Here is a 25,989-nt window from a genome sequence, read left to right as displayed (position 1 = left end):
GCTAGACGCTTTATGTTCGCTGAATCCTCACTGTGTCCCCCACATACTTGTATAGTCCCTTATCCACTGTAGACCCTTACTAACTTTGCATTACCATTTAATATGACCAGCTGAGATGAGTCCCTTATCAGGAAGGTGTGTCCCTGCAGGTGAAAGGATCCAGGAAAATGGGCAACTATTATATTCATTTAAAATAAGTGAGTTTATTGGAATTTGAGTCATATAGGTCAACTTCTTAGAGTACAATCATATCTGGATGAAGGGGAAAAGATAGTAATCTAAACCTGACAAGTTGATGCTAGACTGTGGAATGCGGGGTCTCCACTAATGAGCGGCCATTATGGTGAGACCTATGAGGCCTCTAGAAGATACATTACACCCCTTCTTATATATATTTTGCAAAAGCACCCAATTTAAAGAACAAAACACTGCCCTGAGATGATATGTGTATTCCAATATGGCAGAACTCAGCTTAGATGAAACAATTCTTGCATGCTTTCCAAAGAAATCTCAAAATCTGAAACTAAAGCTCACCAACTTTGTGGGGAGGTTGGGGAGAAATTCAAAACAAAATAAACCAACAGCTCAACAGCTCTCTTGCTCTCTTTTTTTAAACAGACCTTACTAATCAGGCGTTTCCAATTACAACATGGTGGTATTAAGTAGACAAAAGTAGTTTATTGTTATATAAAGTTTGGCTTTTATTTAAAGTACTGTATAGGGAATGCAATCTAAAAATAGCTTTTGATGGCAGAAGGATAAAAAAAATATTTGAAGTGCCTGCGGTGTCAGACTCCAGAAGTTTTTGTATGCAGGCATACCTGGATAGGCATTTTCTATTACATAGTTTGTACTCAAGATGAAGTATTTTTTCTGCTTTGCTTTCTATTCCTTGCTCTCTGAAAATCTGTGACCTCGTAGGGGAATAAACTGATGATTGTAGTTGAATATGTGAAAAGACAGAGATGTGGAGGGGTTATGGAAGAACAGAAGCAGGGCAAATACCTAACCTCTAGAGGGAAGGGAAATGTGAAGGCTTCCTGGAAGAGGTGATGTAGGAAAGTAGAAGGTAGCTAGGCAAGAGGATGAGAAAGCTTTTCAAAGAAGATTAAAAATGAAAGTGTGGGAGTGAAATGACATGAGAATGATGGGTGAGGCGATATACAGTAAGAGATGAAATAGAGGTGTGGACCAGGACTGTATTCTTATAGGGATTTTTATGCCTTTTATTTAAGGATCTGACTTCATGGGGCAAGAGATACACTCGAGGGTTTCAATCAGGACAGTGATTTAACCTGTGTTTCACATGGTTTCAGATGGCTCACTTCAGTGGCAAGGTAGAGAATGTGAGCAGCAACCCTGTGGACAGGAAAATGTTTGCACCAGAGAGAGATGATGAGGGCTGACTGGAAGGAGAAAACTGATCTAGGGAACAGTGAGGAAGTAAAAACAAAAGGACCACTCAACTGTTTGCATGTGGAGGTGAGGAAGAGGTGAGGAATTTCAGGAGTCTAATGGCTGAGTAGGTGCTGATGCTACATTCTAAGACAGCCTTCATGAATAGGTGCTGATGCTACATTCTAAGACAGCCTTCAGGAGAAGAAGCAGGTGGACGAGTAGAGCTTTTGACCTGAGAAGGGTAGGTTTCTGGGAGACTTCTGGCTAGAAATGTTCATCAGGTAGTTGGATGCAGGGAGTTGCGTCCCTGGGAAGCACTGCATGCTAGGATGTAGCTTAAGCAGTTTGTCAGTATTCTAATAGCTGAACGCATGAAAAGGAAAGGACCCAGCAGAAGCAAGAATAAAGTGAGAAGGTGGAGAATGGGTCTTTGGAGGATATTACCACTTAAGGAAGAGAAGAAAAGGAGTTGGCAAAGCCCCAGAGGAAGAAGATCCAGGGAGTGGGAAGGAGCTTAGGAAGAAAACAGATGTGAAGACATCAATCCACAGAATAAAAATTGCATTAAAGAATAACAGTAGATGAGTGTGTGCATACCTGTGTGTGTATATATACACGTAGGATTTTGTTTTTGTGGATCAAGACAGTATCTGAGCACAGGTTTATACTATCTCACTTCTAAAATTCTATTTAATGATACAAAAGAATTAGAAAAAAATCAGAATTCATGAAAAGAAAATGTCATTTTATTAGTATATTTTAAATGATGTTAGAACTTCTGGAAGACAGCAGATGGGATCTGGCTTAGAGGGAAACAACTTGAAGAAAGGACAAAAACAAATATAAGAAACTGCAGCAAATGTCAGCAGTGTTTTGAGGAAACTGCATGGCATGCAGAATTGAAGGATATACTTGTGGATGGGAATTGAGGGGCATTCTCCAAGGGCTGAAATCTGAGGGAGCTTTGTTTGGCAGTGTTGCTCTGCACTGGGGAGGAACAGCTCAGTTCAAGGTTAATGCAACAGCTGTGGGTGCTGATCTAGAGAGGCCGAGGGGGATGAAGGATAACTTCCCTCAGCTGTTTGACTCTTTAATGTTGAGAATGTGTTTGTGTATTACCTGAGTACATTATTGAGATAGAAACAGTCTTTTGGATTCAATTGGAAATGCAAAAGGCCTTGGTGACCTTGACAAGATCCATGAAAGGGAAAGAGACTGCAGCCAATGGTGCTTTGAGACATGAGTGAGAGGTTACAAAATGGAAAAAGCAAGGGTAAACTCTTGGGGAAATTAATATAAGTTGGAGAGAGATGGAGAGAAATCAAATTCTTGGGAAGGACAGGAGGTAGAGACAGGAAGTACAGAAGATCAGGGGTACGATTGAAAGGTGGGAGTAGAAAAAAGCTATTGTGCATGACAGTCTTTTCTTGGAGAAGAATGGAACACGGTTATCCACCTTAGAGAGTGGCAATCCAAGGCCATAAAGAGGGCCTACATAGAAAAATCTGAAAAAATTCACGACCTGGCACAGTGGCTCATGCCTATAATCCCAGCACTTCAAGAGGCCGAGATGGGAAGATTGCTTGAGCCCAGGAGTTCAAGGGCAGCCTGGGCAACACATTGAAAGCCCATCTCTACAAAAAATACAAAAAATAGCCAGGTGTGGTGATGTGCACCTGTAGTCCCAGCTACTCAGGAGGTTGTGGTGGGAGAATTGCTTGAGCCTAGGAGGCTGAGGCTGCAGTGAGCCATGATCACACCCCTGCATTCCAGCCTAGGTGACTGAGTGAGACCCGGTATCAAGAAAAAAATCATCTACGAAAAACAAATTAAAGGGCTGCTAGCAATGAAGAAGAGGGTCTAGTTGAGGTTGAAAACCATAGATAGGTGGTGTGCCCAGTTCACGGTGCGGAATTTTCTCCAGGTCTGAATTACCTGAGTGTAGCAACAGTAAAGGCTGGTTTGTCGGAGCCATCCAGGTTGGGATTTGGTTAGGCCAATAAAGGAGTTGGATCCTAGGACACAGAGGATGCTCCTGATGATAAATGGATCAGAGGATCCACCTTAGCTCCTGGCATGGTGACAATTCCTACCTTTTAGCCCAGGAGGAATGATCTGGAGAGACTAGAAGCCTCAGGAGCATGCAGGTTCCTGACACAGACCAAGGGCAGGGGGTGGGCATGAAGGGGTTGCCTGCAGATGTTATTTCTCTGCTTTAAATAGCTAGAAGCAACACACGCCCCCTGTCCCTTCTCTTCCTCTTAGAATATTGAGCAAAAGAATAAAATTCATAGTCCATAAGCCAGGCCAAATCAACAGACTAACAAAGAATAAAGCACCCTGGCTGAGCATGTGGCTCACACCTGTAATCTCTGCAATTTGGGAGGCCAAGGAGGGCGGATTGCATGAGGTCAGGCGATTGAGGCCAGCCTGACCAACATGGTGAAACCTCATCTCTATTAAAAATACAAAAATTAGCAGGGTGTGGTGGTGGGCACCTGTAATCCCAGCTACTCGGGAGGCTGAGGCAGGAGAATCAGTTGAACCCTGGAGGTGGAGGTTGGAGTGAGCCCAGACGGTGCCACTGCACTCCAGCCTGCACGACAGAGTGAGACTCTGTCTAAATAAATAAAATGCACTTCTTCCTTATGACTTGATCATTTTTAATTATTCTCACCAGTTTCCTGTGGCCATGGACATCTATGCTGTGCTAAGTACTGTTTTATTGAGCATGTTTTCCCAAAGCTGTGGCTGAAGTCTGCCATGCAGAGAGGTCAGCTGCCACTCTGGCAGGCTCTCAGCTGCATGGGTCATTAAATGACTTCTTACCCATGGGCTAAAGTCCTGAAGGACAACCAAGGACATGTCTTTCAAGAGCAGAGGTTTTCATGATATTTTACCACACTGTGCTTCTATGTATGAGATGAACTGGCCAGGCAAGGAGATGTCCCTAAATTCTCCTGCATCTGTGGGCAGAGCAGGGGAAGGGTCACTGCACTCAGGGACAAGAGAAGGGGTGGGCCAACTGGTGTCCCTGCAGATCGTTTCCCAGGGCAGTGAAAGACATGGCTGGCCACTTGACTGCACTCCAGCCCTGCCATACTCAAGAGACAGCAGCACTTTCTCTCAATATGGGTGTGAGCATCTTTATTCCTAGATGCCAACCCACCCACCTGCAGGCTAGGGCCATGCCTGGATCTCTCCCTGGACTTCCGGGGAGGGTAATGTAGCACGGCAGGGGCAAAAATAAAGGAGGAGCAAATGTAGGCAATTTCACTTCTTCCCCCCAGGAGAGAAAGTGAAAAGATAGAGAAACCAAAGGAGACTTAGACTAACTCAAGTTTCCTTTTATATTCCAGTAGATGCTAACTTACAATATGTTATCTCAGAAGTGGAAGCAAGGACAGGTAACCCAAAGCCCTTTCTGTTCCAGTTGCCTGAATAGTCTCTGACATGTACATCTTAGGCTGACTAACAGCCACAAAAGGCATTGGGCATAAGCCTGGAGGGTCCCAGGAGAGACGATCTCAAGCGGATTCCTCAGATAGTTTGTTTCATGCATTGGGGCTGGGAACGTCCTCCAGTGTAAAGGCTGACAGAACGCCATCTGGTTTGGGCCTGGTTTACTCTGTTGATTTATTTTTTATTTTTTCAAGCATTTTTTTCCAGAAGATACGGCATCATAGGAAAGTATATTTTGCTATCATTCCTCTTGGACCTAAATGAGCATGCTAGTTTTTCAACCTAAGTGCTTAGATGTTATATAGTTACATTTGCTTATGTACATTCACTTCATTCCATATAGAATTTGAAGTTGCTGATAAAAAAGAAATAAGACAAAGTACAAAAAGTATGCCAGTTAAAAGGTCTAGAAAGTAGGTACATAAAGTTAGATGCAATTCCAAATATAGTAGTTTTTGGGGAATTAGAGGCTGATTTTTAAAACCCATAGGCAAATGAAAATGGTCAGGGAAGTTAAAAAAAAATGAGAAAGTGCTAAATCTGAAACAATAAAAAAAACCTTAATTAAAAGTATGCTCTAGAATGAATAGATCAGTAGAAATAGTCAATAAACAAACCTAAATACACATGGAGATTCAGGAGATGACAAAGGTGGCAAATGAAATCAATGGGGAAACAAATGATGCTCTGGCCATGCAGAGAAAGACAAAATTAGATCACAGGTTAAAGTCTAAATGGTTCAAATACTTAAATTCATAAAACAGAAGCATAAAAGTAATGGGAGAAAATATTTAACTTTGTAGTGGAAAAGACATTTGTAGTAATGACTCAAAATTTAGAAGCCACAAGAGAGAAAGGAACATTTATAAATGAGACTCTATTAAAATCCATGTGGAAAAAAACATAAGTAATGTCAAGTGACAAGTAACAGATTGGGAATATACAGGTAAGCTGTGATAATGCAAAGCGCTTAATCCCCTAATTTACCAATTAGGAAAAAACCAAGAACTTGATAGATGAGAGTTCAAATTATGTTGAAAACTTATGTAACACTTATATGACAAGCATTACATTTACTCAATCTTTAACCTCATAAAGACAGAAAATAAAGTAGCATCTATTTTCTTTTCATGGCATCAGCATATGAAATAGAATCCAAGAGAGATCCATCATGCAAACAGAAGCTTGAGTATGGGTACTGTTATCATCTCTATTTTACCACCAGAAACCCGAGACACGGAAGTTGAGTAACTTGCCCAGTCACAGAGAGCCAGGATTCAAATCCACATAGTGTGGCTCCAGACATTTTGCTTATATTCACCAAGTTCTACAGTAAAATCCATGAACAGCCAATCATAGAAAACAAACTGTATGCTGATAAACATCAAAAGATGCTGAAACACCTATATACTAAGTACACACAAAACTACAGAGAGATGTATCATTTTCTTTCAAAGTTTCCTTAAACATCTATACTGTGTAGGAAAGTAGGTATTTTGACCTGCATGAAGGCAAGAGGTCAGGTTCAGTGACCTCAGCCTTCAGTTTAAGATTCTACGCAAGGTGTCACAGCTGGAAGGGAATGGCCCCAAATAAATGTAACACAGTTTGCCTTTCCTCCCATTACAAATGTAATAATGCAGAAAATACATAGTCATGTTTATCCTTGAGGGAAAAAAATCAATTCAGACCAACGGTATTTCAAAATTACCCCATAAACTGCAAATATATTTCTGAAATGAAATAACGTCTGGAAAAGGAATTTAAAGTGGTATCTTTGGTTGCCTGTAAGAATATGACAATGTGAAAATAGTCATTTTCACCTTTTCTGAGATATATCTTTGCTAAAGACAGGAAATAAAGTAGCTTCTATTTTCTCTTCTCATGGCACTGGGATATGGAAAAAAATGCACCAGGAAGTGTCCATTATGCGAAAGGAAACTATCCAAAATGAGGAAAGGGTTTGCTCGTTTTGTAAGTTGCAGTGAAGTGAGTTAGGGCTGATCATTGGAAGTAGGTTTATGAAGGGAAAATGAAATCCATAGAGAACGCCAGGATCACTCCCTCCCTACCCCCAGGATTATTCTTAATCCAATGCCTCAATCTCCTGTCATTGCTGCTTTACTCAGAGCCTCCCACACAGAAAACACAATTGATTTGTAATTATGTTCCTTTTCCTCAGAATTATATGGAATGCTTGGCAAGCAGGGAAGTGACCACACTAATAAGGGTGAGCAAGGGAAAAGCAGCAGTAAGTCTCAGGAGTCCTGAGTGCACAGAAAACTTGGTTAATCTATGATGTGGTTACCAATGTGAAAATGTGTCAGATCCTTGCTAACTTTGGAAGTTGGCCGCCTCATCCAAGAAGCTGCCTTTGACCCATGATGCAGGTGTAACAGCTCCATTCTGGATCATCTGAAACACTCTGGAATAAAAATACCTGTGACAAAACTATATAGAAATGCGTAAGGGCAAAGATGCCAATCCTGCCTTTCTTTTTAATTTCATCGTCTTGATAAGTATGAAGTCTTTTGACAGATTCTCAGCACGTGTGTGTGTGTGTGTTTGTGTGTGTATGTGTATATACATCTGCCCACATATTATCACTGTTATCATTAGTTTACCAGGATGAGCTCATATCACACATACCACCCCAAAACTTGTTTTTTGAATTTAACATCATGAACATTCCCTCACTTGAATATCAAATACAGTGGTCCCTCCTTACCTGAGTGCCATACATTCCAAGACCCCCAGTACATGCCTGAAACCAAGGATACTAAACTTTATATAGACTGTTTTTTCCTGCACATGCATGCATATGATAAAACTTAATTTATAAATAAGGCACAGCAAGAGATTAGTAGCAGTAAGAATTAAAGAATTAGTAAATGATTGAGTAAAATAAAGATTACTTGACTACCAGCACTATGATGCCTATGGCAGTTCTGATAACTGAGATGGCTACCAAGTGACTCAGAGGTGGATAGCATCTGCGGTGTGGATATGCTGGAAAGAGGGAGAATTCACATTCTGGGCAATACGAGGCAGGATGGCAGGAGAGCTTATCACTCTACTTGGTATGGAGGGTAATTTAAAACTTTCAGATGGTCTATTTCTTGAATTTTCCATTTAACAATTTCAGACTGGTTAACTGGATAAATAAAACCATGGAAAGGGAAACTGGATAAATGGAAATGTAGTCTCAATATTTTTAAGATCTTAAAGATATTCTATAATTTAGAGAAAAGCGACATTTCTAAACATAATCCAACCTTTTCACTTCTTCCATTCCGAAGAAATCGCTGCATTAAAAATCATTACATGTACTTGTGTTTTTCTATAGAAGAGGTTCTCTTGAGTGGAATTGGTAGGTCAAGTTTTAATAGCTTTTGCTAGATTACTCGAGAACAAATAATTCACATTTCTACAAGCAGGATTTTGAGAGAGTGCATGTGTTGCCATATCCGGCACAGCACTGGGCGTTTTCACTAACTTCATTTTGCCAACTAGATGAAAACTGTTACTGTGTTGTTCTAGATTATATTGCCATGATTGTTAAAGAGGCTAAACATGTTTAATAAGTTTATTGTCCATTTCAAGTTACATTTCTATGAATGGCCTGAAATTTTAGTTTGCTTATTCTCTCATTGTTAGGCTGTTTCCCTTTCCTCTTTATAAATATGTCCCTATTTGTATTTTAAGGTTATTAACCCTTGGTCTGCCAATCACATACATTGCAAATATTTTTTTGTTTAACTTTGCTTATATTGATTTTAGCCATATCAAACTTAAATAACAGTTTACGTATATATTTTTCTTTATGGCTTCTGCATTTTTGACTTGCTTTAAAAGACCTGCTCTGCCACTAGGTTATTTTAAAATTATGGGAAAACCTGTGAATTGGGACTCAGGATAATGAGGAAATAATGGGATTATTTATTTTAGATATGCTAATAGAAATATCAACGTGATGATTTGGAGTGGGACTGTAATGATGAGGGCCATTGCTGATCTCCATAACAATCCAAATAACTAACTGGGATGGATGAAGGAAATGAAGACATTGTGCAAGTCAGTAAATGAAATAGTTCATCTAAAAAATGAGCTACTAAAATACAAATATAAGATGCAAGAGCTAAAATTGATGTTGATTGTCACAAGTGTGGGCAGGTCACTTTTCAATATTAAAAAGGCAAAGACTAACAGATTTTGTTAAAAATAAATCCATCCATACATTACTTGTGAAAATGCGCATAAAGCAAAGCTGCAAAACATATTAAAAATGAAAAGATGTGAAAATAGCCTGGGGACATTCAAACAAAAAAGGCAGAGTAATATTAGCACCACGTAAAGCAGAATTCAAAGTCCCAAACCTGTCTTGGGGTCAGGGAGATATAAGGCAATTGGTGAGAGGGTACCAAGGTAGCCAGGAAGTGAAAAGTTAAGATTCTGGAGCGAAGAGAGAGCAACAAAGTAAGGTAATGCTATGAGCTACTTTCTACTCAGGTGCTTGCTAATTTTTTAGAGGAACAGATTGAGAGACTGAGTAGCTAAAGAGAGTTACCGGTAGCTTTATGATGTTGAGGATATAAAAAATCCAAATGCCCAGTAATGATAGACTAGATAAAGAAAATGTGGCACATATACACCACAGAATACTATGCAGCTGTGAAAAAGGATGAGTTCATGTCTTTTGCAGGGACATCAAACCATCATTCTCAGCAAACTAGCACAGGAACAGAAAACCAAACATGACATGTTATCACTCATATGTAGGAGCTGAACAATGAGGGGAGGGGAACATCACATACCAGGGCCTGTCAGGAGTGGGGGACTAGGGAAGGGATAGCATTAGGAGAAATACTTAATGTAGATGAGGGGTTGATGGATGCAGCAAACCCCTATGGCACGTGTATACCTATGTAACAAACTTGCACGTTCTGCACAGGTATCCCAGAACTTAAAATAATAAAAAAATTCTCATGTTAAATGCAATGAAGTGTTCTGGACTAGATCCTGGAACAGATAAAGGATACTAGCAGAGAAAGAGTGGTAAAATTTATAGTTTAGATAATAGTAATGTATTGATGTTAATTTCTTGGTTTTGACAAATGTGGTACTGTCGTATATGAAATGTTAGCATTTGAGAAAACTGGATAAAGGGTATGCACAAATTTTCTGGGGTATCTTTGCAATTTTTCTGTAAATCTAAAATTGTTTCAAAGTAAAGTTTATTTAAAAAAAAATTAAAAAAAAATGGAGTTTAGAGCTCCTCAAAATGGAGAACAGGTCAGGCTTTCATTTGGGATCATGAAAAAATATATCCTAGGTGTAAAGGCAAACTGGAAATAGACAGGCTTTTATAAGAATATTGCCTTAAATAAACTCAATTCCTTATTGGATTAAGGGGACTTGTGCTTACTTTGCTGCTGAAACTAAAAGACCCCATTCTGGAGAAAGACAGTATCAACAAAGCACCCATAAATTTTCTTCCAGTGTCCAATGTTCAATTAAAAAGAATTACCAGGCATACACAGTACTCAATTTCAAAAAAATTACCAGGCATACCAATGGACAGAATGGAGAGAGAAAAAACCACAATTCAGAAAAGGGAAATCCCTAGGTAATCCCACAACCCAGTAAAAAGATATCCAGATCCTTGTGATTAATATTTAAGAAAACAGATGAAAACATGTACGTAGAATTATTCTAAAAACCTGGAATCTATAAATAATTAAATGAAAAAATCTAGAATTAAAAGTGTAGGGACTAAAGAACACAAGAGATGGGTATTGTAGCAGATTAGGAGTAGCTGATGAGAGGATTAATAACAGAAGAAAAGTCAGTAAAGCTATCTAAACTAAAAGAAGAGAAAAATGTAGAAAATGTAGAAGTGTTTGACATTGCACGTTCTCACTAATATGTGGGAGCTGAATGATGAGAACACATAGATACGTGGCAGATGTCAACACATACTGGGGCCTGTTGTGGTGGGTAGGGGGAAGGAGAGCATCAGGAAGACAGCTAATGGATGCTGGGTTTAATATCTGCTCTGTGCAGCAAACTGCAGTGTCACGTGTTTACCTTGGTAACAAACCTGCACACCCTGCACATGTACCCCTGAACTTAAAAGGTGGAAAAAAAAAACATGTAGAAGTGTTTGAGTTATAAAGAACTTGGGTAAAAAATTTAGTATACATGAAACTGAAGACCCAGATATGAAGGAGAGAGAGAATGGGGGCAGAAGCAGTATTTGAAAAGATCATGGCCAAGAGTTTTCTCAAAGTGGCCAAAGTCACAGGTTTAAGAATCAGTACATACACCATGCAGGATAAAAACAAAACTAATTCACAATGAAGTATATCATGATAAAGTTGCTGAAATACAGACAAAACATTCTGAAGCAGCAGGGCGTGGCAAAAGTGATGGTTCTGAAGGAACAACAATAAGACTGACAGCTAGGTTCTTGCAAATAAGAACAAAATATAAGCTTGAAGTGTTGAATTTGCTACCTAGAAAGTGCTGGAAAAAAAAGATGACTGTCAACCTAGAATCCTATACTGAGCAAAATGTGCTTGAAATGAAAACAAGATAAAGATGCCTAGAATAAGAAAAACAGGAGGCCGGGCCCGGTGGCTCATGCCTGTAATCCCAACACTTTGGGAGGCCGAGGCGGGTGGATCACGAGGTCAAGAGATCGAGACCATCCTGGTCAACATGGTGAAACCCTGTCTCTACTAAAAATACAAAAAATTAGCTGGGCATGGTGGTACGTGTCTGTAGTCCCGGCTACTCAGGAGGCTGAGGCAGGAGAATTGCCTGAACCCAGGAGGCGGAGGTTGCGGTGAGCCGAGATCGGGCCATTGCACTCCAGCCTGGGTAACACGAGCGAAACTCCGTCTCAAAAAAAAAAAGAAAAAAACTACATGATATTCTAAAGGAACTTGTTCAGGAATGAGGAACCCAGGCAAAACCATGAAAATGAAGAAAGAATGAACAGCAACAGAGGGCTAATATGTGAGAAATAGTGAACAGAGTGGCTATAATGTCTTACGTGTTTAAAAAAGACAGACAGCAAATGGAGAAAAATCCCACAAGACAACAGGGGTAGATGGAGTTAAAAGGCTCTAAAGTTTTTGCATTATCCAAGAAATGTTACAAGTAACAACATGTTTTAGAGTCTAAGTTCAAAATGGAGTGTTGTAATCACTAAAATAGTTTGAAACAACGGATAACAAGCTCATAAAGAGGAATGATGAATAGACAATTCTTGATTAGTCCAAAAGAAGGCAAGAATGAAAGGAAACTAGAATATAGAACAAATAGAAAAATAGAAAGCAAATGGTAAGAAAACAGATTTAAAACCAAATATGAGTTAACATTATATGTAAAAGGGCTCAATACTCCAACTAACAGACGAAGATTGGATTAAAAACAGAAATGTATATACTGCTTATAGGCTAACACTTTATATTTAAAGGCAAGAAAGCTTTGAAAGTAATAGGATGAAATAAGATGCATCCAAAAATGATAATCCAAAAGAGTCAAGTAGATATTAGGAAGCATCACTAAAGTGGGACATTTAATGATAAAAGAATAAAAGATAAATTGTGTATGCAGCTAATAGCCCAAGAAGAGGTAGAAAACGTAAATGAAATAACTATTGAAGTCAGGGATGTAATTTAAAATACTATCTAAAAAGGAACCAGGATGAGAGAGACTTGGAACCAAGTTCTACATAACCTCTCAAAAATATATAATTTCTACTTAAACACTTCAAGACAAAGTGGAAACTTCTCTATCACTTAATAAAGCTAGAAAAGAAAATATTGTAAGAATCATAAATCAACCAACTTTGTCATCTGAGCTCAGCATACCAGGAATGCAAGCCAGTATTTAGAAATTTATCAAGAGTGAACATATCAATAACTTGAAGAGAAAATATCAATAGTGTCTAAAAAGGCTTTAGTTACTAGTAGAAGAAAACAAGTTAGATCATATTTTAAAATTGCAGCTACACTAAAGATCTAAATTAAAAGAAACAGCACACAAAGCAAACAAACTACCAAAGCAACAAAATAATCAAAACAGAAACACTAGAAGAAAACTCAAGAGAATATTTGTACTCAAGGTCTTTCATTAGACCTGCCTTTTTCCTTTTTACATTTTCCACTTGTCCCCTCCTCAGGGCACACACCTCAGAGACTTCTAGCATAGATTTGATGTAACTTTTTTTTCTCTTTTGTTTCCTTATTTGTCTTCTCCTACCTTACAGTGAGAGATCTTTGAATGCATATCTTTTTCATCTTGGTCTATCCAGTGCCAAGAACATAGTAGATGCACATTAAAAGATTGGTCAATGACTGCTGGCCCCCTGCCCAGGACTGCCTCAACCATTCCAGCCTGCTTGCCTCCTGTGGTGACAGCCCCAAAGAGCCAGAGGCAGATTATCTTTTGAGTAGTGGAAAGAGCATGGGCTTTGGACTCAGATTAATCCATAATGACTCCTGATTACAAGCAATATGGTCCTGTGCAACTGAGTTCTCTGCAGCTCATTTTCTTTAAGGTGCTTTGTATACTACTGGGTCTGTACTCAGTGCTCAGAAATTGTTTGTCCTTGCTACTGTTGCTATCATGAAGCTTGAATGGGATGGGGAGTCAGTGTGGCTGAGGGTAAAGGAAGGGTGATCTTCCCAGCATTTGTCTCACCAATGGCACAGTATAGTAGAGTAAAACTATGGACAGTGTATCAGGGTAAAAATAAATAGCTTCATTTGCTTCCTTTGCATTGTTGTTGATTCTTCTACTTACCATACCGACCACCCTGAAAACCTGTCTCAGTGGTCTTCAACTCTGACTGCTCCTTAGAATCACCTGGCTCCACCCTGGGCAATTAAATCAGAATGTTCCCCAGGGACATTTTACGTGTAATTGGGATTGAGTGGTTACTGGCCCTTTACTCTCTGGCTCCTAGTAGAATGAGTCCAACTTGCACAGTCCCAGAAACTGCAAGCGTTTTCTAGGAGCAAAAATTGTTTCCTAAGGAAGGTACAGAAAGAACGGGGCTTTGTGCTGGAAGTTTAGAGTCCTAGTCCTGCTGCAAGTTGAAGGTATGACCCCATAAGCCACAATACCTCTGTACCCTGGTTCCCAAGATTATCAAATAAGCACCATAGAATCTTCTACCTCAAATGATAATGGGAAGTTTAAAATGGAAAGTAGGTAAGACTTTTTAAACATTTGAAAGTGACACAAGTGTAATTTGTTAGTGTTTCCATCAGGATTCAACAAAATCCTCACTGTGCTACTTACCAGCTGTGGGGCTTTGCACAGCTCATTTTGCTTTTTGAATCCCAGTTTCCTCATCTGTAAGATGGAGCTACCTACTGTCCAAATTGCATATTAGTTCCCATTGCTAGCAGCAAAGTAAACAATGGGAGCTAAAAAATACAAGATGCTGTATTATTGTGTTTGCTCTTATTATTGGTACTATGATTCCACTGAATCTAGAGAATCTTTGGTTACCAGCCAAGCTGGTGAGGTTGACAGGTACAATTGACTTCACTGCCTGGGAGCTGCCCCCTTAGCTTTCATTACCTGGGCTTTTCTGATGTTGGGTATGTGATATCACAAGATCAGTACTGGCAAGAGATGAATGTATATAATCTAACAGAGGCAAGTTGAAATCCTTTGGTATGTGGTATCACGAAAGGGGGATGGTCTACAGAGGCACTAGGGTGCCTGGCTCTAAGCAAATTCTGGCACTTTGCTCTGGCCTCAGCTTTTCCCTCCATGCTGCAGCACATAGTACCTTTCTCTAGAGCCCAGAGGCTCTATTGGAGTGGTCTGCTCCCTTTCGTTGACCATAAGTCCAGTGATTATAAAAGTTGAGGTCTTTGGGGAGCCCAAGAATTAGAGTCGTGGACTTGAAAGTGAGAAATAGGGAAAATAGCACAATGATTTCTAATGTTTTGGCTCTGCTGTTAGTAGTCTTGCCTGTGCAAAGCAATACAAATTCATGCTGTCAACCAGTGATATAAACAGATTTTTCTTTCCTGAGGCGAATTTGATAATTATGATGTTGTAACATATCTTGCACCTCCCAAAACAGTAGATTGAGAATGTCAGGTTTCAGTACAACAAAATGGAACAAGTCTTTTCAGAAATCACGAACTGTCATTTCGAATGAGACTCTGAAATATGTTCCCACTTACCTACTGAGATGGTCCAAACAGCAATGATTTTCAGAAATGCCTTAGTTCTGGAGTTGAAGCGGCTGTGGTGGATGGGATTCTGGATGGCAACGTAGCGGTCCAGTGAGATGGCGCAGAGGTGCATGATGGAGGCCGTGGAGAAGAGCACATCCAGGTAAATCCAGACTGCACAAAGCTTGCTGGGCAGAGGCCACCGGTACCCTACAAGGCAGAAAGTTGATGTCAGTAACCTTGCGCCTCCTGGGGTATGTGGGTCCCTACCCTATGACAATTTCCAGTTCTGGGACAGGCACAGGTGGTGGCAAACAGCAACACAATGTATTTTTCGTATTTGAAAAAAGCCACTAACAACTGTACTTAATTATGATAAGCTAGCACTGGCTGATGAATGCAAGCTTTGGACATTTCTAGTGTCTGGAATTATGGGAGTGTGGCGTGGTAAACTCGGATTGACTCTCTTTGAAGGTTCTCTTTCTTCCCCCTTACACCTGGCAAAACATTTTTTTTTAAAGTGACTTACTTCAAAAGTTGTGACATGTTTTGGCTTCTCTTCCGTAGCCCCTCTCACGCCATACTGTCAGGATTTATTCACACACTTACCTGGATTGTATTTCCCTAAGATTGGTCTCACCTCTTGGCCATTATGACCATCCGGTCCCATACAGTGATGCTTACGGACATTTTGCCATCCAGTCCCATCAGTGATGGCAATGAATTGCATTGGTGCAAGTGACTAAATGATTAAAAATTCAGCTCATGAATATGTCTATTTGTAAAAAGGAAAAATAATGACCTAATAAGCCTTTGGGTGCCTAACTCAAATTTGGGGTATGTGTGGGAGAGCTGAAGACAAGGGTGAAGAAATATAAGGGAATGTCCTTGCTATGAGCTTTGTTTTAGGGAGGTATTTCTCAAACTTTAGTGAGCATCAGACTCTCCCACACCTCTTAAAACACGCATTGCTGGACCTCCCTCGAGAGTGTCTGATGCAGTTAGTCTGGAGCAGGCTGTAGAATTTGCGTATGAATTAGCAAGCTCCCGGGTGATGCTGATGCTGCTGGTCCAGAGACAGTGCTTTGCGAACTGCTGCTTTAGGATGGTGGCTCTCATCCCTGGCTACACATCAGAACCACCTGGAGAGCTTTAGAGAAGGTCCTGATGCCCATGCCAAACCCAGCCCAATTAAATCATGTCTGGAGGTGGGGGTGTGTGGCTGAGGTAGATATCAAATGTCAAAGCGTTTGCAAAGCTCCCCAGACAATTCCAATGTAAGAGACAGTGCAGGTCACCTGCTATATTAGGAAGATTAAACTGCCTTATGGACATAAGCAAAGTGTCCTGGTTTTGTGTTTTGGAGGGGGATCAAGCAGTTATGTAAACCTTAATTAGTTTTGATCACAGTATAAGCAGTGAAGTTGCTTATACTGTGATCTGTCTGCATGTGAGAAGGAAAATTTTAAAGTCTGCTTTTCTTATTACAGACACACAAAGCCGAACAAACTCTCCAACACAAACGTATACTCTACCAAAATGCCACGAGGGATATTTAGACAAGTAAAGAGCATAGGTACAAGCCTAATTAATCTACAACCGTTCACTTGAATTATTTGCAAAGCGCTTGAGCTGAAACGAAAGCGTTTTCCTTTGCAGCGCCTGATGGGGGAAGCCAAGCTGTCTGTTCGGAGCAGTTGTTGGCCCCCGCAGCGGTTTTCTCTACAAGGAGGCGGCCCAGGCCTCAGTCTGTATAACCGCTGCAGGATAAGGAGGGGGCATTTCCTTGTGGGAGAAGCCCCACGCCCATGCCCCATGCCCCGCGCCCCGTGGGCTCGGGGCGGTGGGAGGAGTAGCCCAGGGAGGGGCGGGGCTCCGGAGGGAACAGGCTGCGCGCTGAGCGGCCACCGCCAGGGGGCGTCCTTGCTTCCAGAGCGGATGGCGCCGAGGGTCATCCCACCCTCGAGGCTGTTTAGGTTCCTGCTCTGTCACTCTTCCCACCCCCACTGGAGTTTGCCCCCTAGGGGAGGTGGTTTGGGAAACAAGAACCTTCCCGGAACGCCCGGGAAAGAACAGGCGAATTTAATGAAATCATTCCGGTGTGGCACTTAAATGGTCAAGCGAGGCTGGACTTGGACTGAGCATGACCAGCCTTGTGCAAACTGCTGGTGCCTGCTCGCCCTGGCGTATCGCCTTCCTTCTTCACACTCTCCAGGGCTGGCTTGATGATTTTTAATCTTAGCCCCTAAGACTTGGCCAAGAAGTTTCCCTGTAAGATAGCTATCATAACCTGTCTCTAAGACCTGGGTGACTGCTGGTTGCGCCTGTGTCACCAGTCCCAATAGTCTCCTCTTTTAAGGAGACGTCTGGCCGTATTACTCATAATTTGGAAAGAAAGTCACATTCTGCTCCCCCGCTGAGAGGTTTGACTGTTTCAAACTCTGTTGAGAAGAAAGCAAGATTAATCTCTTCCCATTTGCTTCCCATCCTCCTCCAAACCAGACTGGAGGAGTTTATGCATATGCATTTTTAAAGAGTTGTGGATATAATTCAAAGGCACGTTTCCAAATTAGCTTCTCTGGGCAGGGAACAATTAAAACTGGAGTAATTCATTTATTCTAATGGAGACTCTGCATATTTTAACATAAAACCTACTGCACCACTAATGTTCTCCCTGCAAATGTTCCAAGGTAATTGGGAAGGCTTTACCACTCCATTAGAAGTGCTGAAAACTGTGTGACAAAGGTAAAAAACTGCTCTGTCCTGAAGGCTGGAATATTGGTTGGGATATATAAAGGGGCAAAAATCAAGTAGATTCAGAATGATGGGTAAGTTACTGCTTTATGACTGTACTGGGGCAATTTATAAAAATTTCTACATTGCATGTACATGTTTTAAAGCACAAAACTCTCCAATGATCACAGGTAATAGGCTGTTGGATTTTTATGTGAAATCCCCTTTTAAGAGGAAAAGAGAAGTAACATGGTAGACCCTAGTCTATAAACAAAGCCTTCTATTTAGAGGTTGCCCCCTGGGCCCCATCTCGTCTGCTGATGGCATGCACATGCTCTTTATTACCAGTGTGGGTACAGCTGGGAAGCTAATGCCACTCACCATACAGGATGGTTAACATGGACACGGGCATGACAAGGAAACCCAGCAGCATATCAGCTATGGCAAGTGACATCAGGAAATAGTTGGTGGCATTCTGCAGCTTCTTCTCTAGGGACACTGCCATGATGACGAGTATGTTTCCAGCAATGGTTAGAATAATCACTACAGCTGTCAATAAAGCAGACCAGTTTTTTTCCTGGAGATGAAGTAAGGAGAGACACGATGGCGAGAGGCACCCTTCACAGGAAAGGTTGGTTCGATTTTCAGAGTCGACTGTCCAGTTAAATGCATCAGAAGTGTTAGCTTCTCCGGAGTTAAAGTCATTACTGTAGAGCCTGGTGTCGTCATTTAATTGCATTAAGGAGTTCATAGCTGAGCTCAAAGAAGTATTTTCTTCACAAGGAATATCCATGTCTAAGCCAGAACTTGTAGCAGATGAGGTGTGGAAGGACTAACACATTACAGCCTCTGCTCACCATTCACCTTGGTGTCCCCACGCTCTGTAACACTGAGGCTGGTGTATATGCTGGTCTCCCTGCGCTGGAGTTTTGTCTCCCATTATTACAATGATAGTTAAAGAACTGAACTGTGGTGGCTCTAAGTTTTCTTCATTCACAATTTTAGGAGAGTCCACTGTGTGGTTTTATTCTTTTCCCACCAAAGCGAGGACAAAAAAGCAGAATGAACTTTTAGCACAGAGGTTGCAGGGTTTTTTTTTTTTTTTTTTTTTAGCCTTCAGGGAGACAAATGTCCTGGACAAAGAAGAAAAGTTTTGTCACTACTGGGAATCTTGTTTAACTAGATCTCATTTTGTTGGTTATGCCGATAGTATTAGTTTAGCCACAGTATCATTAAAATTGCATGCAATCAGAAACAGCGGGGATGTATGCATTCTACATTAAGAAAGTCAATTAAAAATATCTCCAGTGTTAATCCCATAGTAATTGGATGTACTTTGGGTTACAGTTCTCAGCCATTCTTAGGCTGAATTGCCACAGCTGCTGTCAGGAATTTCGGTTCCTATAATGTTGTTCAGTTGACAAAAGGAAAAGAAAAAAGTCTTAAGTAAAGATTAGCAGACAACTTTCCCCACTAGAAATTCTCATTGAAATGATTACATTTTGGCCAAGCATGATTTCAAACCGGAAAGAAAATTACACAGCAATAAAATATAGCAGCATGAGAACTTACATTTGTCTTCAGGGTCCACACATGAGACACATTTGTTATTCTGTGACTCGCTGCCTCTCTCGCAGTAATTAAACTGGCGTAGAGTCCCCGCTTCTTGATCTTCCACCAGCATAATATGATAGTAATTTGCTTTCTGTTTTGCTGACTTCAAAAACTGCATGCAAGGGCTGAGCCAGCTCCCGCACTGCTAGGATCCTGTTGGCTTCCTCCGGCACGGCTCGGCTGGGTCCTCCCTCCCTGTGCGGCTCGCCTCAGCAGGCACGCATTTAGAAATCATTCACGAGCCCCTCAAAGTCGTACAAAAGAACTGCATGGAAAGTAGGCAGAGCTGTCTGCACCAAGGGAGTCCTGGTTTCCACGGGAATGGAGTAGCTCTCTGCTGCCTCGTTTACTTCATCAGACCTCCCTCTATCTGTATGTCATAAGCTGCAAGGTAGCAACAGCCAGGAGGGCGGACCAAATAGGCTTTTTTTTTTTTTCTCCCTCTTTTTGCTACATATTAATATTGGGAAGTTTTCCTTTGCTTTTGAGAGAGAGAAACTGGAGAAATGGCCTTGTGTGCAGATTCCCGTTAAGGTAGGTAAGGGGCACTGTCGTAATTTTTTAGGCTGAAGAGTGAAGAGAGAACATAAAGAAGGCTAGGAAACAGTACGTCCTGGGAATGCTGTAAGCATCCTGTGCCTCCATCCAAAGCCAACAGTGTTTGTGTCCAGGGTGGAATTATTGACATTGGCCACATGGGCTCAGGGTGGCCAGGCACATCTGTGGTGTTAACTGTGATAAACGATTAGCACTATTTTTATTTATTTAATAGATAACACCACTCAACTGGCTTATTTTCTTCAGCAGAAATATGCCACCCATATATAATTCAAAACCTCACCTGCAATAGGAAATAAGTTGGTTTTGCAGTACCCAATTTTTTTTTCTCCCACCGGTAATGACAATTTGCCTTACCTGTAAAGAGAGCCCTTTCCTAAGTAGGTTTCTAAAGGAGGCTGATCTGTCTATTAGGCATGAAAATATTTTCCTGAATAGTTGGGGTTTTCTAGAGCTCTAGCACCTTCTGTTCTTTACATTCTCCTTGGACAAATTCAGCCACTCTCACGCCTTCAACATGTTTGTGGCCAAGTCCGTACCTTCATAGCTGATTGTTTCTCTCAGTTGCAGACCTAAATCTCCAGCTGCCCATTGGCTCCTTCCATGGTAGCCTAGGAGACCTCGACCTCAGCATCTTCCCTCACTCTCCATCCCCCTGCCTGGCTCTCAGTGCTTGTTCCTACCCATTCACGTGTGTAGGAGAATCACCACCTCTTCAGACAACTGCTGTTCTCCATGACTCTTCCTTCATTCTCACTGCTGGATCCTAGTCTCTGGTGCTTACCTCTGTGTGCGTATTTCTCACAAGTTGTCTCCTGCAGCTGGCAGCTTGCACCTCTGTGGTTGAGGCCTGGGCCATCCATTTCCTGGGCGAGTGCCTTAGTGCCCCCCCCATGCCCTGCCTGCCACCCTCCTACCCCTCCACGTCAAATGTGTGCACTGGTGAGCAGGCAGGAGAGAACACAGACCTTAGAGTTCCTTGGTTTTGAATCCTAGCTCTGTAACTCGCAAACGGTAAAACCTTGCATCATCTAGTCGCTCCCTTTAAAGCTCAGTCTTCTCACTTGTAAAATGGGGTGATGGTGGTACCTTCCTCATGAGATGGTAGTGAAGCTAAAATGAGATAATGTGTGTAAGTATTTTGCCCGTGTCTGGCTTATAGGAGGTTCTCAAGGAATGTCAGCCACTTTCTTTCTAATTGATATTGTTAGTGATATGATTTAATAACAGAATTGGCCTCGCTTCCACGCCTACACTCCTGCAGTCCCTTCCTTGTGGGGCACATGACACCGTCCCTCGTCTATGTGAACCTGCTTGCCCCACTTTTCAGGCCTGATCTCTGGTGACTTTCCCACAAGCAGCCTATATGTGGACTGAACTTGCAGTTTCTGACCATATTTTTGTTTGTTTTTTTGTCATATATATATATATATATGGAATATATATATATATTCCACCCCCCTGTCACCTATATCTGGCATTTCTCCCCATGTTATCCCTTCCCAACCTCCCCACCCCCCGCTGTCCCTCCCCTATTTCCCCCTAACGGACCCCAGTGTGTGATGCTCCCCTCCCTGTGTCCATGTGTTCTCATTGTTCAACACTGGCCTATAAGTGAGAACAGGCAGTGTTTGATTTTCTGTTCTTGTGTCAGTTTGCTGAGAATTATGGTTTCCAGATTCATCCATGTCTCTACAAAGGACTTGATTTCATCATTTTTGATGGCTGCATAGTATTCCATGATGTATATGTGCCACATTATCCTTGTCCAGTCTATCATCGATGGGCATTTGGGTTGGTTCCAGGTCTTTGCTATTGTAAATAGTGCTGCAGTGAACGTATATGTGCATGTGTCTTTATAATAAAAAGTTTTAGAATCCTTTGGATGTGTACCCAGTAATGGGATTGCTGAGTCAAATGGAATTTTTATTTCTAGGTCTTTGCGGAATGACCACACTGTCTTCCACAGTGGGTTTCTGACCATTTCTATGTCTTTGTACTTATACTCCCTGTGCCTGGAGTGCTCTCACCATTCCTTTTGTGTGTGTCCATCTGGTGAATTCCTGCTCGGTTCCAGAGTTGTCTCCTCTGGATCCCAGGCCTACCACTCACCACCTGCGTGGCCTTGGTTAAGCTGCTTAATCTCTCTGTGCTTTAGTCTCCTCATCTGCAAGCAGGGAATATTAATAATAAAAAGACCTCAGAGGATTGATGTGAAAGCCAAATAAATTTACATACGTGCCTGGCACATTTTAAGCACTCAGTAAAGGTTAGTTGCTGCTATTCTTACTAAGTTTACTGTTCCTAAGCTTTCTGTAGCCCTCCTTCCCAGTAGAGGCAAAGATTATAGCATCTTCTGCAGTCTTCTATTTTAACACATCACGTCTCATGTAAGCCTCATAAAGGCAGGAACTGTGTCTATCTTGTGAACAGCTGGGCACATAGTTAGTGCTTAAGTATGTTTGTTGAATGAATGCATGACGGACATCTGTGTAAATGTCTGTCTTCCCTATTGGCTGTTGTATGTGTAAATGCCTCTGTAATGATAGCTGTGTAAATGTCTTCTGTATTAGATGTTAAACTTTTATTCATCTCTATACCCTTAATATAGATATGATATAGTATAATATGCATCTATATTATACTATCCACCCAGATGTAATTCAGAACTTCACATGTGGTGTCTAAGCATGGTATTTCATAGTGGAAGGTCCACAACAGATGTGTTCTGATTGAATTGTTATAAGCATAAATTAAGATGAATTGATTGTTAAGAAGAAGAGCCAGGACGAAACCTAGAAACTCTCGTTTTTTCTTGTTACTTTGTTTTTTGGGATACCAATTTAATTTTATTACAGAGGGCAAAGGGAAATGTGATATAGAAAGTACTCCCATGTTAGAAAGTTGTTCAAAAGCTTCTGAGGTTAAATTTTATAGATTTTCTTGTTATAGCTCTTAGAGAATTCTGATGATCTCAAGCTGTTATTTCTCATGAAGAACAGCTAGGCTTTTAGTCATGCCAAAACTAATCAGTCTTTCTTATGTGGTTTATACTGGGAAATATTTTTCTGGTAATCATCTAAGATTATTTGTAGTTTTTATTGCAATTTTATGAACTTGTTATGGACAAAGCAATAGGGGCATAATCTAGGCTCCTGATTCTTGAACAGAGCTTCTTAGTTAACAGCATGAGAGTTATAGTAGGCAGGAATGGTTTCTTGCTGGGCAGACGCCTCTTGTGAGTTTGGTGAAAGTGTGCGTGTTGGCTGTGTAGTGCATGATGTGATGCATCGCTTAGCTTCTGCTTCACTGCTGAGGCACTCAGGCTCCCTGCTGCTGGAAGGATTGGTGGCTGGCTCTGCATTCTTTCTGTGAAAACTACCCTCAGCCAAGGAGGCCAGTTTGCCAGTGGTCATGCCCCCTCCCAGTGGCAGCCAGAATGCAATGACTGGTCTGTTGTGAGGATATAAAGGGCTGGCCCTCTTGCCTGACGGCTGAATCACTGGTTCCAGTGCTCCTATGGGATCCACCGATGCCTTTGTTATGCCAAATCCCAGTTAAATATCTCCCCGTGTCTAGTCTAGCTTCTCTTGCTCCCCTGCAGGTGTTGATCTGAGAGCTCTCCCCACACAAATCTCTTGCACATACATCAGTCACAGAGTCAGCTTCCTGGGAGCTCAGCCTATGACTTATCATCTTTAGTTGTGTTTTAATGCCCTGGTAGCATCTCTGGGTGAGCTGGATGTCTTATACAAAACAGATAAGTTGTCTATATGGTGATGAATGATACTTCCTTGCCATAAGCTTAGAGTTCTTCAATATACACCTGGCTTTGCTATCTAATTACTGACAGAAGGAAATTAAGGTCAACAACTCCAAAACTATATTTATCATCTTGGGCAGAATTTCTCTAGTCCTTAATTGGACTTTATATGGAACAACATTTTAGAACTAGTTCATTCTGGAAGGTTCACCAGAAAGTGATTACTTAAAATTAGTTGTTAATTTTTTCTCAATGACTGCAGTGGTATTTGTCACCCTTGCTTGAATTTTTTCAAGGCTAAAGTTACTGGGTTTCTGAAACTCTAGTGTCTTATAGATGTCAGGGCATATGAGAAAATAAAAGTTCCTTGAGCAACTAAGTCTGGAACATTAATGTATCCTGTAGTCTCTTCTTAGAAGTATATGGTGCATAATTGTGTATTAAAAGCTGTGAGAGATCTTTCAGTAAGGAAATTTGTTTATATTTATTTCATTCCTCCTCTTCCAGAATACTCACTGAAGGACACTTTTATTTTGTCTAAATTGAGTTATATTTTAAATGTATTAAAACATAAAGCTCTTAAGTATACAATTCAATTAGTTTTGACAAATACAGTTTTGTCAATGAGTTTTGACAAATATGAGTTTTGATGGTATATGCATGTCACTGTCACCCAAATTAAGGTATCTACCATTTTCATCATTTTTGAAAGTACTCTCCTATCCCTTTTTGACTTTAACTTAAATGGAAACATGTGGCCCTCCTTCCTCTTGGAGGCAAGGACTGTAGCATCTTCTGCAGTCTTCTGTGTCCGGCTTGTTTCATTCAACAGTGTATCTGTGAGTTCGTCCGTGTCACTGTGATTAAACTATTTTTTAAGGATTATAGTCCAAGAAACTGAAATGGCCGGGACATTTGGGTTGTCAACACTTATTTGTTTTTCTTGTTCAAAGCAACCTAGACTAGGCCCCTTTGCTTTGTTGCATCTGTCCTTTTTAAGCTGCTTAGTTTTTCAAGACAGTGCCAGCCTTAACCTTTACTCAATTGATTATACCTGATTTTGCTATGAATTGGCAGCATAGAATTCTTTTACTCTATGATATTTAAGAATATGTCTCTAAGATTTCTGCTGCTCAAACATGACTAATGGCCTGAGAATGAGAAAAAAAAATTAACAGAGGGTTTACTGACTGACATTGAATCTGTCATTTCCTTTGGGTGCTCTGATTCTCCGGTTTGGAAGAAGCCAGACCATCTCACCAACGTACACCTAGAAAACAATGTCAATGACCTGCCTTCTGTTATACCACTGGGTTATATGTTTTTAAAAACTACTTGAAATAAGCTAATGACTGTCATCTATCTTTTAAATTTTCTCACAATGGTGTTTAGTTGAACAATATTCATTAATTTAACAGTTAACAATTGACTACTGTGTCAAGCACTATTTTAGGTGTTGAGTATAACCATGAAGATGGTCATAGTTCCTGCCTTCATTCATTCAAGAAATAGTTGGCAGTAGCACTGATGAGTACACAGTTTAGGGAAGAGACAGCAAGTAGCCAATGGCATATTGGTATTTAAGGTATGATACCAGGTGAAATCATCTGAGTGGAGATGAAGGAAAAAGGTCTGAGAACTGAGCCATGGATTATGCCAATATTTTAGGTCAGGGAGTGTGGAGGAACCTGTCAAGTAGACTGAAAAAGGGCACTCAATGAGTTAGAAGAGACATAAAAAGAAAGTGTGATCCTTAAGTAAAGAAAGATTGTCAAGGAGAGTGAGTGTGCAACTGAGTGAAATGCCTCCCGATCGGCTGAGTATATTAAGGATAGAGAAGTCACCATAAAATTTGTCAAAATGGTAGTGTTTGGTGGCCTCAATAAGAACTGTTCTGGTGGAGTAGTTGAAATAACAGCCCAACTGAATGGGTTCAAGAGAGGAGGGGGGGGATAGAAGCAAGAACATCAGTTTCAGGTGAGAGATGGTGTGGCTTGGACTAGGGTAGTGCTAGTGGGTTTGTGAGAAATGATCAGATTCTGTGTATGTTTTAAAACTAGGGCCCATAGAACCTGATGACAGATAATGACAGGATGGAGGACGTGAGAGAAAGAAGAGAGCTGGGTGACTCTGAAGATACTAGATTTGAGCAACTAGAAGGATGGGGCATTGTCCTTCACCGAAATAGGGAGGGCTTCAGTGGGAGCCTATTTGGGGTGATTATCAGATCAGTCTTGGATATCCCAACTTGAG

The 25,989-nt window shown here is 41.0% G+C and overlaps 1 protein-coding gene across 2 annotated transcripts in view; it reads right to left on the bottom strand.

Moving 5' to 3' along the window:
- Nucleotides 1–20,072, bottom strand: part of HTR2A (5-hydroxytryptamine receptor 2A) — a 66,404-nt gene extending 46,332 nt beyond the window's left edge. The window contains exons 1-3 of one of the 2 annotated variants that reach the window (XM_017535967.2): nucleotides 19,374–20,072; nucleotides 18,183–19,202; nucleotides 15,078–15,278 (exon numbers count right to left, since the gene is read on the bottom strand). In XM_017535967.2, coding sequence (XP_017391456.1) covers nucleotides 15,078–15,278; nucleotides 18,183–18,594 — 613 coding nt within the window. In that variant the 5' untranslated portion in view covers nucleotides 18,595–19,202; nucleotides 19,374–20,072. The remainder of the gene's footprint in view (nucleotides 1–15,077; nucleotides 15,279–18,182; nucleotides 19,203–19,373) is intronic. The other variant, XM_017535969.2, reaches the window with a different exon arrangement.
- Nucleotides 20,073–25,989: the final 5,917 nt, after the last annotated feature.

Source organism: Cebus imitator, unplaced genomic scaffold, assembly GCF_001604975.1.
Source record: "Cebus imitator isolate Cc_AM_T3 unplaced genomic scaffold, Cebus_imitator-1.0 Scaffold94, whole genome shotgun sequence".
NCBI classification, from domain to species: Eukaryota; Metazoa; Chordata; class Mammalia; order Primates; family Cebidae; genus Cebus; species Cebus imitator.
This window is presented reverse-complemented; position numbering and strand designations above follow the sequence as displayed.